At 42.5% G+C, this 12,073-nt stretch overlaps 1 protein-coding gene across 3 annotated transcripts in view; it reads left to right on the plus strand.

The window, feature by feature from the left end:
• Nucleotides 1–12,073, plus strand: part of zfyve9a (zinc finger, FYVE domain containing 9a) — a 35,698-nt gene that overhangs the window by 19,575 nt on the left and 4,050 nt on the right. For 2 of the 3 annotated variants that reach the window (XM_056390735.1, XM_056390736.1), the window contains 11 exons: nucleotides 48–177; nucleotides 604–726; nucleotides 1,759–1,914; nucleotides 3,035–3,259; nucleotides 5,741–5,823; nucleotides 6,064–6,168; nucleotides 7,357–7,507; nucleotides 7,704–7,784; nucleotides 8,645–8,807; nucleotides 10,111–10,216; nucleotides 10,713–10,889. In XM_056390735.1, coding sequence (XP_056246710.1) covers nucleotides 48–177; nucleotides 604–726; nucleotides 1,759–1,914; nucleotides 3,035–3,259; nucleotides 5,741–5,823; nucleotides 6,064–6,168; nucleotides 7,357–7,507; nucleotides 7,704–7,784; nucleotides 8,645–8,807; nucleotides 10,111–10,216; nucleotides 10,713–10,889 — 1,500 coding nt within the window. The remainder of the gene's footprint in view (nucleotides 1–47; nucleotides 178–603; nucleotides 727–1,758; nucleotides 1,915–3,034; nucleotides 3,260–5,740; nucleotides 5,824–6,063; nucleotides 6,169–7,356; nucleotides 7,508–7,703; nucleotides 7,785–8,644; nucleotides 8,808–10,110; nucleotides 10,217–10,712; nucleotides 10,890–12,073) is intronic. The other variant, XM_056390737.1, reaches the window with a different exon arrangement.

Genomic DNA, 12,073 nt, shown 5'->3' on the forward strand with positions numbered 1-12,073 from the left:
GCAGTACATATAACCCCCGCACCCCCACCCCTCCTCTCCACCCTCAGGCAGCCCATACCCCCGTTGCCCCGGTGGGCAGCCCCGTGGGCAGCTCCCTCAGCCTGATTCCGGAGGACGGGCTCCCTCCCATCCTCATCTCCACCGGAGTCAAAGGAGGTACGGGAGGCCACATCACAGGTGCTTGCCCTCATCCTCACCATTCTGCTGCCTCTTCATTGCTCCGTCAGCTGCTGTGTTTGTGCTTGTTCTCATGTGCTTTATATCACGGCTCATGTTACGATCACTCATTGCCAACAAGAGAAGGGGGGGGGGGGGGGGGGGGGGGGGGGGGGGGGGGGTAGTACATGGTTATGCTGTGATGATGTTTTGAATCATTTAGGGGGTCTCTAGCTGTTGTTAACTTGGACTGGTCATCATTTCCCTCTCCTACCTCACTTATAATTGCTTCTCCATCTTCAACCCCCCCCCCGCCCCCGTTCTCACTCTGACATCTCCACACTTTCTCATCCTCTGTTCTTTCTGTCTATTTGTCTAACTTGACCTCAACTCCTCCCTTCCTTCACCCTTGTCTCCTTCTTTCACCCCACCCTAACCCACCTGTAGACTACGCAGTGGAGGAGAGGCCTTCGGAGATCGTCCTAATGCAGCAGCTGGAGGAGGGAGGCCCAGACCCCCTGGTCTTTGTGCTCAACGCTAACCTGCTCGCCATGGTCAAGCTTGTGAATTGTGAGTTACACAGCTGGTGTCTTTCTACTGTTTAAAGCACTGATATGGGGCATTGAGGATGCATAAAAAGCCCATGATGGTCTAAGTGAAATATAAAAATATGTATATGTCTGCTATACATTTTATTTTTATTATGCCTGATTTAGCTTTTTTTCTTTTTCTTTTCTTCTCACTGAGCAGCGATACCCAAATATACCCAAACCCAAAAAGGTTGTATCAGTGATGTATTTAAAAACCTATTTTGCTGTCGAAGCCTTAAGTCTCTTAATTAATGACCATTGTGGGTGGGAAGGACGCTCTTTCACTGCTTCTCACCAACAAATTTTCTGTTGGATTTATCTTTTATTACACTATTCTGCTGCCTACAGTCTTCAACAATGTAAAACCACAGAGTGACAAGACATTGAGTTGGGGCTCACATTAATTCCTGTTTGCTCACATCCTTTATCTAAAGCGTTTTGCTGTAGATATTATTTGAAAATTGAAATTAGAGACAGCCGGTCTTCGTATTGCTATAGGTGTATAAGATACCAGCACTGTGAGGGGAAAAAATCACTTTCAAAGACTGATTTCTAATTAGATTAATTTAGTCATTTGTATTTTATTAAAGTAATTTTTGTAAAGATGATATTTGAGTGGTGAATTTACAGTGGAACAAGACATTTAATGCATGTAATCTCTCTTTGCCTGTATTTAATCTTGTGCTGCTGTCACAACATAACAGCATTCAATTCAGACTTCTGCTAAGGCGGAAGTGTCATCAAAATGTGACTAGGTTCATGACTCGGGGCTTATGAAATTTCAATTTTTGTTTTAGTTTAGTTTGTTTGACAGGTCACACTATCTAGAAAAAGTCAAAATTAACACAGTAAAGTCCAAGGTTTATTTCCATTGTAGTCCTTGATGTAGAGACAGCATTGATGCAGGAGTCCAGGTGTCTAAGCAGCATCATACTACCTTCAAATCCATATGAGAAATAGACGTATCATCACCAAGAGAATCACTCCAGATCTCTGCTGTCTCAACCCACAGATGTAAACCGGAAGTGCTGGTATGTGACGACTAAAGGCATGCATGCCGTCGGCCAGGCAGAGGTGGTCATTCTGCTCCAGTGTCTCCCTGATGAGAAGACCATCCCTAAAGACATCTTCACCCACTTCGTGCAGCTCTACCAGGAGGCCCTCAGTGGTAAGAACCACTCCACCAGGAGGCTCACTGTGAAACTAGTCCAACTGCACCATGGGCCCCTCTTGGGGGAGACAGCAGCTCATTACTAGTTGTGCCTGGAGGTCCACAGGTGAGTCCACCTGTCTCAGTCAGATGCTGTCCAGTTAAAAATTAGTTAACCCGAATGTAACGCAAGGGGAAAATGTTCCAGCTCTACTTTTTGTCCATTAGGGATGACATGTACACCATCTCGTCCTCTATTTAGAAATCAGGTTACTGTCTGCCGCTGCTGAATTGTATCTCGGCCTTTTTTTATGAAACATGGTCCAAATATTAGTGTCCCGCTGTCAGTGCGCCTCCCTCCAGGCGTGACACCTCCCCACCGCTTGCCTTGCGCTTTTAACTCCGTATGCTGCAGAACAAATAAGGCTAATATCGGGTGACTTTGATGGCTAGCTCCCCTCTGGCTGTTTCCTTTTTCATATTCACACTGGAGCAGTTTCAGGCTGGTGGAAAGGAGCCATATTGTGCGTGTCGTTCCTGATTAAGTCGCTGTCAGTCAGGGCTCGAGAAGAAGTGCTGGCTTTAGCAAGTCTCAGCCACTGAGCTTTGTCTTGTCATTACGCTCATTGTGTTACGTGCCATCTAAAGCCAGCGATCCCTCCCATGGATAATTAGTAACATGAAACCTTTCTGGGTAATATGATGTTGCAGGGTGAGCAGGCAAGTTTTCATTCACTGTTGTAGAACTTAATACAGACCAAGCAAGGCTCCCTATCCACACAGTTATCCAGTAAAATACACTGAGAGCCATTGCTTTTCATATCTATCTCCTGTTTCAGAGGATGAGAACCTCTGTTTTTCTCTATTGTTTTCCTCCTTTGCTTCTCATTTGTGTTCATGTTCAGCCTTGGTGTTTTCTTTCATTTCAACCTCTCATTTTTAAATCCGGTCTCCTTCATCTCATTCCCTACTTTTTCCACTTTGTGCCGCCAAACACATATTACATTACTTATTCTCCCCACCTTCTGCCCCGCTCCCCACTGTGCCTTCCCTCTCCTGTTTCACCAAACCCTTTTCCTCCTCCTCATATCTCTTGTATCTTTAACCTCTCTCTCCTCTCCTTCCTCATCTCCCAAAGGCAACGTGTTGAGCCACCTGAGTCACTCCTTCTTCACGCAGAGCTTCCTGGGCAGTAAGGAGCATGGAGGCTTCCTCTACATCAGCCCCTCCTTTCAGTCACTGCAGGACCTGCTGCTACCAAACCCGCCTTACCTCTTTGGCATCCTGATACAGAAGTGGGAGACGCCCTGGGCCAAGGTCTTCCCCATCCGCCTCATGCTGCGGCTGGGCGCGGAGTATCGATGTGAGTTTGGACTACTGGGATTCACACTACAAACAGTGCACACATCAACTGGAGCTTTCAATCATATTAAATGCTCTTTATCAGCAGATAGAGTTTCAGTCTTATTCGTTATTTTCTGAACATGGCCCAGCAGGATTGTAGGCAGTTTGTTTTGGTTGTCTTTGTAGTTTTGTCCATGATCAACCTCGTCTCTGCGGGCCGGGTAAGGTTTCACAATTCATAAGAGATTCACAATTGATGGCAAAACTTTTTCTAGATACCATATTTTAGTGAATATAAACATGTTTGATTTTCTGCAAACATTTTTTGATCAACTTTTAATTGAACATTTAACATTTAAACAACTTACAAAGCCACTAAAGCTTAACATATAGGAGACACAGGTGGATAAATATGGCAAAGAGTAAAAGAAAAAATGAAGGTATTTCTTTCCAAGATGGAAAGAATCCGGGGTCTGATGGAGAGCAAGTGAGGAGGCTTCCAACGAGTAAAAACCGTCTTCTTAGCAGCAGTTTTTAACAAGCTTCTCATTGTCAACACGTTAAATCTGGGCCAGTTTTCAGCATATGAAAGTTATTGATACTTGGTGCTATGGACACATTTGGGTTAGTACTAAGAAAGTAAGAGATTCAATACTTGGCTGTATCTCTGCAACAGTCCTGAGGAAAAGTAGTTGCTCCTCTGTTAAGGTCCAGTCACATTCTCCTCACACACAGCTCCAAAAAAGGACGTGGTTTCATGTTTCTGATGTGGGTAATGCATAAATATTGATCCAAATTATCCTGAAGTGTAATCAGTCTGAGAGCAGCGCTGCAGTTTGTAGTGCGGTGTAATGTTGCACTAAACATGATTATAAAATATGCTAAATGAATAACACAGTTTCTAGTGGCTGACTGAGCACATCCGCCTGGTCAAAGTTGAACAAAACTTTGAACTGCAATGTTTGTTGGAGCAGGAGATACATACTTGTGGGCTTCAACTGAAGTGAATGGGAAACGGTGTGAATATTTTCAGGAAGTGTAATGTAACCTGACCTTTACCTGGACTGATATTTAATAAAAACATATGAGGTTAAGGTTACTTAAAAGAGAAAAAAAAAGGACAGAGACACAATGTTCCTGTGTCAAATTTTCAGCTTCACTATAAAGTCATCATCAGGAGCAGTTTGGTGAGAGGGAACAACAGTAGAAAGGTACTAGCTGTGCCAGCTGATTGCATGAATTACCTGTGTGGCAAAATGGAGCCCCACATTCAAGGTCATTAAGGAACCTGTTCACTGAAATATTTGATCAGTGCAGAAATCCGACACAAAGACGACACATTTCTGTTAAATGTTAAAACCCAAACATCACAAAGTTAAATTTAGTGAAATGCAGAGCAAAGAGCGCTGAGTGTCCTCTAATGGTTTGATGGTTTCTTATGGTAAAACATGAAGAGGTTTATCTAGAGAGCTTACTATGCGAGTTGTCAGAAGAAGCCTGTAAACCTCATACCAGCCTGCATTTGTACATTCCTCACAACTTCTCACACGAACACAGACGTCTTGTGCGGGGTTTTTATCAGAGAGGTTCCCCTCCACCAAATCCCCGTCTCTCACAGCCAGACCTGCCAGCACGGAGCGCCGCCTGGCTCCGCTAAGCCTCTTGCCTGCTTCCAGTGAGCATGGATAGACTACATTAACAAAGCCACATACAGCTGAAGCTCTTAAACACCTAATGTTAGCATTACCATGAAATTAATCCTCCGCACAAACAGTGCAGTTCTCTACGCTTTCACCTCCTGCGTTAAGCAGTGACCAGCAGAAGGTCGGGAGGCCCGTGAGCACACGGATGCCCGCTGAACCGCAGTTTCGGGGCCGAGATTGGTTTTTTATTGCTAATGAGAGTTTGTGGCGAGATCTTATATCCAGCTGTTTGCTGAGATAAGGCTAAAAATAGTCATCTAAGGAGCTTTGGTTGCTGGAGAAAAAAGCAGCCTTATTTTTCACTTGTGGATTAGGAGCGTTCCTCCTAACTGCAGGCACAGTTCACTGTATTTGATGTTGGTGTGTGGTGTCTCTTGTTCAGTTCATTTGCATATATGAATGATGAAGATGGGAAAACTTAGAAAACACAAATTGTGCAGTTAATGAAATGTTACAAATCCTGGAAACATCTCATCCACAGAACAAAAAAGACCCAAACTAAGACGGATATAATGAGTTAATTAAAACACACGAGGAATACCGTTATAACAACAGACTAAGAATTAAAACTAAATAAAAATATAATTTTCTGCGACCACATTGCTGTTACTTATTATTGTCAACGCTGAACCCAAAATTGGCTTCATTATGCCAATTAGTATTTGATACGTTTCCATGACAACTGAATAAGACAGTTGATGAACATAACTGGCCCTGACATTAAAAATATGATCACGGGGAACAAAGAAAACATGTTAGTGACGATTTATCAATAACTAAACATTTTTGTTTTGCAGTTTATCCGTGTCCGCTGTTCAGTGTTCGCTTCAGAAAACCACTCTTTGGAGAGACCGGTCACACGATCATGAACCTGCTCGCAGTAAGTGCTTTGTTCTCTCATGTGCTCTGTTATTATTTATTTTCACGGTTGAAGAACTCTGCCGTGTTGATGAAGAATAAGATATGATAACACAAGTCTGAAGGAAGATGATTTTGTCAAGTAAGGTTGAGACTTATCGGGCAACTTGATTTTCTTTTTCCTTTTCGTATTGTTAGTTATTTTGTAAGAATTTGTTCATTTTACCAATCCATAACCCCGGTTTGTCCATGCCTGTTGTAGGACTTCCGTAACTACCAGTACACGCTGCCGGTGGTGAAAGGGCTGGTTGTTGACATGGAGGTGAGGAAGACGAGCATCAAGATCCCCAGTAATCGTTACAATGAGGTGAGTGTCAACCACACACAACATCACATACCGGTTAAAACTAAGGTCACTTACACACCTGTAGTTTGATTCAGTTCATCCAGACTGAGGGAAAAACGTTTTAGTTCGTCTGGTCTGGTTCGTAATCTCGCTGTATTGTTTTTTTTTCTACAAATAAACCAAGAGCTACTAACATGAAGCTTCACAGACTCACAGTTACTCAATCGTTGGACAGTTTTGGTGACTGTGAAAGTCCTGTTGTTGGTCTGCTTTGCTTTCACACCACAAACAAAACTCACCAGTCTAGATGAACAGAACCAAATGGGCAAATGCACCAGAATTTATTTGAACTGCAGCAAATTAGTTTGGTGTCGCACCCTAAAACTGAAGCATGAAAGTGGATTGTAGACGCACAGAAAGCAGAGCTGTTTCTCATATGTTGCACATCTGAACATGTTTTCCAGGATTATATATACTTTTTGAAGACGCTAACACAGTAAAACCCTCCACCAGACTAATGACATCAATGGAGGAGGTTTTCTAAAAGCTCCTTGAACATCAACACACACACACACACACACACACACACACACACACACACACACACACACACACATGTTCACTGTGTGTAGGTGATATGTGACAAACTCTCTGGGGCCCCTGCAGCTGAACATTCAGCGTAGGCTGCCGACTTGTTATAATGCTGCTGCCTCGAAGGGTGTGAATGAATGTCCAACCAGAAGAAGTGATACATACGAAGCACCATTTGGCTGAGAAAATGAGCCATTGGTGGAGAGAGTGGTGCCGGTTGTAGCGTTTGGCTGCCGATGCAGTAACAGATGGGAACCCAGTAATGTGAAGTGGGGATCGTTTCTCAACAGCTTGCAGGCGAGCCTTTAGCGCAGCAAGTGGTTAAAGCCCTCCAGATTTTCAGTTTTATTTCTGATTTGCAAAGGACGGCTTCAAAGAGATGCAGAGGCAGGGGATTTAGCAGAATTAATATGTGGAATCTTTCAACTATTGATATCCACCCGTGTCAGTGTCTTTCTCCGCAATCTGTCATCTCAGCACCATCCCATTTAACTCAAGGACTTCACCCACAAGCCCACTGCAATTAGGCTTAACCAGGCAGCCTCTCTTAAGCCCATTTTCCTCAGCACACACCCAAAGGGCAGCTTAATTAGACATGGATATCATATGTTCTTGCAGCTGATGAAGGCCATGAACAAGTCCAACGAACACGTGCTGGCCATGGGGGCATGTTTCAACGACCGGGCCGACTCCCACCTGGTGTGTGTCCAGAACGATGACGGGAACTATCAGACGCAGGCCATCAGCATCCATCACCAGCCGCGCAAAGGTGCTGACACAGACACAGACTCATCACATTTAAGACCCCTCCACTCTGTCTGGTTGTTTGCTGGAAAATTGCTGGCTGTTGTTATTTCTCTTGTATGAAAATAATTTGCTCTCAGTGGTTGACTTGTCAAGTTGAACTGAAGTTGTGATTATTTTCCCTTTTTCTGTTTGTGTGTGTGTGTGTGTTTTTTTCCCAGTTACTGGAGCCTGCTTCTTTGTGTTCAGTGGTGCTTTGAAAGCCTCGTCGGGCTTCTTAGCCAAGACCAGCATCGTGGAAGGTGAGATGTGACAACAAACGACATGTTGGCTGTAAAAATTCTGAAATATCAGTTGAGTCTATACAGCAAACCATGAGAAAGGGTGTTTCAGGGTAAGATTTTGTTTGAAATTGTAAAGTGTCTTGATTTTTCCAGGTATTTATCACACTGGAATACTAAAGTGTGTGTACATTACATAAACACTACCTTTATATCACAATTTAAAATGACATATCCTGTGAAAGAGGATTGCACCTGTATTTCCCAATGTGACAAATGAAATATTTGTTGAAATGATTCTTAGTTTATTATAAATGAATCTGCTGTTTTTATTGTTTGATAAAAATGTCCTGCAATTGTTCTGAAAAATGTCCAGTACAGTTTCACGGAGCCCAAGGTGAAGTTTTCAAATTGCTGTTTTGTAGCAATGTGAAAACCCAAAGATATTCAACTAGAAACTGAAAGACAGAAAATGATCTGGAAAATGCCTGGTATTTATACTTGATAAACGGCTGAAGGATTTAGTATTGTACTTCCATAAAGTTGAGGGACTCACTATAGACTAGTCACTTGAATACTCTTTTTAAAATCAGTGCAGCAGAGGCTGAATTGCCTCGTCGTTTTTGTCCCCGGTGTAGTTAAAGCTCCAAACTCCTGGATCCTACATTTCCCATAATGTACAGTATTTTTTGTTAGACCTCTGCTTCCTGTTGAATTTCTACATTTCTCCAGCATTAGCTCCAACTGATGTTACACTGCTGGCATCACCGTACTCCACATGACAAGTTTACCTTTAAGTGATTAATTGCTCATCAACTTATTCATTAGTAGACAATTTGTCTGAACACTACTCATGATTGATCTTCTTCTCCCGCCCTTAGATGGTGTGATGATCCAGATCACAGCTGAGACCATGGACTCTCTACGACAAGCCCTGAGGGACATGAAGGACTTCACCATCACGTGCGGTAAAGCCGACCAGGAGGAGAACCAGGAGCTCATCCACATCCAGTGGACGGAGGACGACCACAACTTCAACAAGGGGTGAGGAAGGGGAAGGGAAGAGACCTTGTGAACAGACGAGGAGAGGGATCGGGAGAGACATGGGAGAGATGCATTTACATCACGGACAATTGAACTGATAGCTTCCCAACCACTACATTTACTACTTAGCTATAAAAACTCATCATGCGTGCTCGTGGAATCCCTCTGGAGGAAACTCTCCGCAGCAGCCGGGTGGAATGATGTAGTTTGACGCAGCTCTGACTGAGATACAGACCAGCGCAATCAATTTTACAGCAGCCTGATAAAATCTCCAAATTTAAATGTGACTCTTCACCATTAAATATAATTGAGCTCTTTCACCAGATACTCTATCACTTCATTAGCAGAACACTCTCTGCCCAGTAGCTGTTTTAACCCTTATTTCACCGCATAAGTCAACTTAGTCTGCTGTCGTCATATCGTGGTAATTCAAGTATTAATTTCCTACATTATTTATCTCAACATTATACTGTACATCCTTTGTTTGTTTGACCTTCATTCTCAGGCCTCTTGCACTTTATTTTTTGCTCTAAATAGAAAGATGAGAATGACGCAGCATGTGTAATGACTACTGTAACAAAACCCCACTGAAGTGTGATGATGATTACTTATGGAATTAATGCTCTTTTTGGTTGTAAGAAGCTGGATCCATTGCTTGCTCTCATATTTTGTCTGCTTGGTAAAACATGCCTTTGTCGGAGACATTATGTTTTCAGGTTGTCCATCCGTCCATCAGCCCGTCCCATTCTTGTGAACATGATATCTCAGTAATGTCGTGAGGGAATTTCTTCGTATTTGGCAGAAACATTCCCTTCCAAGTGTGAACTGATTACATTTTGGTGGTCAAAGGTCAAAGGTCACGGTAACCTCACAACATATCTCGGGAGCTTCTCAGGGGATTCCCTTCAAATTTTGCACAAACATTTACTTGGACTCAAGGATGAATACAACTGCAAGGCTGTAATTACAGTTTTAACAACTAAACACATCTGGCCCAGAGACAGCAGTGGAAGCAAAAAGTAAAAGGGTGGCACTGGAACATTTGTGTGTCCTTTCGCTGTAAAAGAATAGACTTAAAATGAAGAAAAATAAAACAAGTTGCCTGAATACAAGCTCAGCCAGAGGCTTTGATGTTGGCCACTGAGCAGCTCCAACTGAGCAGCTGGCAGGTCACTGCCTTGCTCAAGGGCATATTAATTGACCATGTCTCACCACCTCCTCCTTCTCTTCTGCCCTACATTTATGCTCTATTGGTAAATTTAGTTTAATCCAACACTGTGATGTTGTGTGTTTGATTATCCAGTGTGATCAGTCCGATCGACGGAAAGTCTATGGAGTCCATCACCAGCGTCAAGATCTTCCACGGCTCCGAGTTCAAAGCCAACGGCAAAGTCATCCGCTGGACAGAGGTACGACTCATACTGGTCCTTTTAATGAGCACCAGTAAGAAAAACCAGGATCTTACTGGGCAAGATGTCAGCGTCTCTTTTAATGGAGTCTATATTAAATTCTAACACGAGACACTGATGGCACCATAAAGGAGTCAGTTCTGTATTAATGTTTGATTCACCAACAACCTGGATCCTCTGTGAAAAAATTTTATAGAAGGAAATTTAGGTTCAGGAAGTGTTTAGTTTTCTGTGAACAAGTAACATGATGTAGTGTAAATCTGCCCAGTGTAGCTTTAACTGTAAAAAGGATAACCAGGATAACTTTAAACTTAAACTGTTTATCCAGAAGAAAGAGGAACATCTTTTTTTTTTGGCTCAGCCCTTTCTCACCTCACTTGACTCTTTGAGGAGACCTCTTGTTTTTTTCTTCTGCTCCCTCATCCTTATCAAATCTTTAAAATAAACTACACCTGCAGAAATCTTTCTCAAGGCCGCGTTTCTGTGATTTCCTCAGGTCTTCTTCCTCCAGAGTGAAGACCAACCCAACGGTCTGAGCGACCCGGCTGACCACAGCCGGCTGACGGAGAACGTGGCGAGAGCGTTCTGCATGGCGCTGTGTCCGCACCTGAAGCTGCTGAAGGAGGACGGCATGGCCAAACTGGGACTGAGGGTCACGCTGGACTCTGACCAGGTGCGATGATGGAAGTTTAGACGTTCTAAAAGAACAATGGTGCACACAGAGGAGATGACTGGGTGGTTCCTACATGTAATTTTTAAATGTGTTGTATGACATAAAGGTGATGCAGTGTCTTTTTAATGTTTTGGGGCAGTAGACACTGAAGGTGTTTCTGTGAAGCCACTGATCAATAGAAACTGCACATGAAACTTGTCCCGGTTTCAGCCTCACAGTTCCCGGACTGTTTCGTGGCTGTCAGTTGTGTAGATAGCATTTGTCGTCCATTTTGACTTTGTATTAATTAACTCATGTAAAGAATTCAGTCAAGGCTGCAAATAATGATTGTTTTTATTATCAATTAATTTCTTTAATATCTTGATAAATTGTCTGGTCTGTAAAATATCAGACCTGCCTGTTACAATTTCCCTAAAACCCAAATGGATGTTTTCAAATAGCTTGTTTTTTTTTCCACTCAACAGTCTAAAACACCAAAGCATCAATTTCATATCACATAACACAAAGAAAAACAGCCACTGCTCACAGCTGAGCAGCTGGAACTTGAGAATATTTATTTTAGCTAGAAAGTCACTGAAGCGATTAATCGACGAATCAGTGCAGCTCTAATCTACAGCCTGAAGCTCCTCCCAAATAATAAAAAAAGATACCTCTGAATGGAAACGGCTTCCCACAGAACAATAAACCAACATTATAGAATTACCGACAATATGAATCTCAATTATCTCCCTGAATTTACTCATATCACTTTTTTTCTCGCCACCATGATCCATTGAATGCAGGATATTATATCATCACGCTGACGGCCGTGACTCTGTAAACACATTTAACACAATGTAAAAACGTAACACTTACGCCACAGGTGCTCCACATGAAGTAGGTGATCTGATTAAAGTTTGAAGAAACTTTCTGCATAAATGTACATATTAATAAGGAACACTGATTTCCCATAAACTGCTGTAACTATAAACAGTTCAAACTGATACCACATATGTCGCACACAAACATACATGTTGTATCTTTGCTAATCAATGAGATAATTGTTTTAATTAGGAGGAAACATTATTCTTGTGAAGAACAATAAATGGTAGAAACTTCTTACTTCCATCACAGCGACCCCATATAGAGGAGATGATCTGATTAGATCTCAGTGTGCCTTGCTGCTTTCATTTGCATATTAATGA

This window comes from Seriola aureovittata, chromosome 12 (assembly GCF_021018895.1).
Source record: "Seriola aureovittata isolate HTS-2021-v1 ecotype China chromosome 12, ASM2101889v1, whole genome shotgun sequence".
In the NCBI taxonomy this organism is placed as follows: domain Eukaryota; kingdom Metazoa; phylum Chordata; class Actinopteri; order Carangiformes; family Carangidae; genus Seriola; species Seriola aureovittata.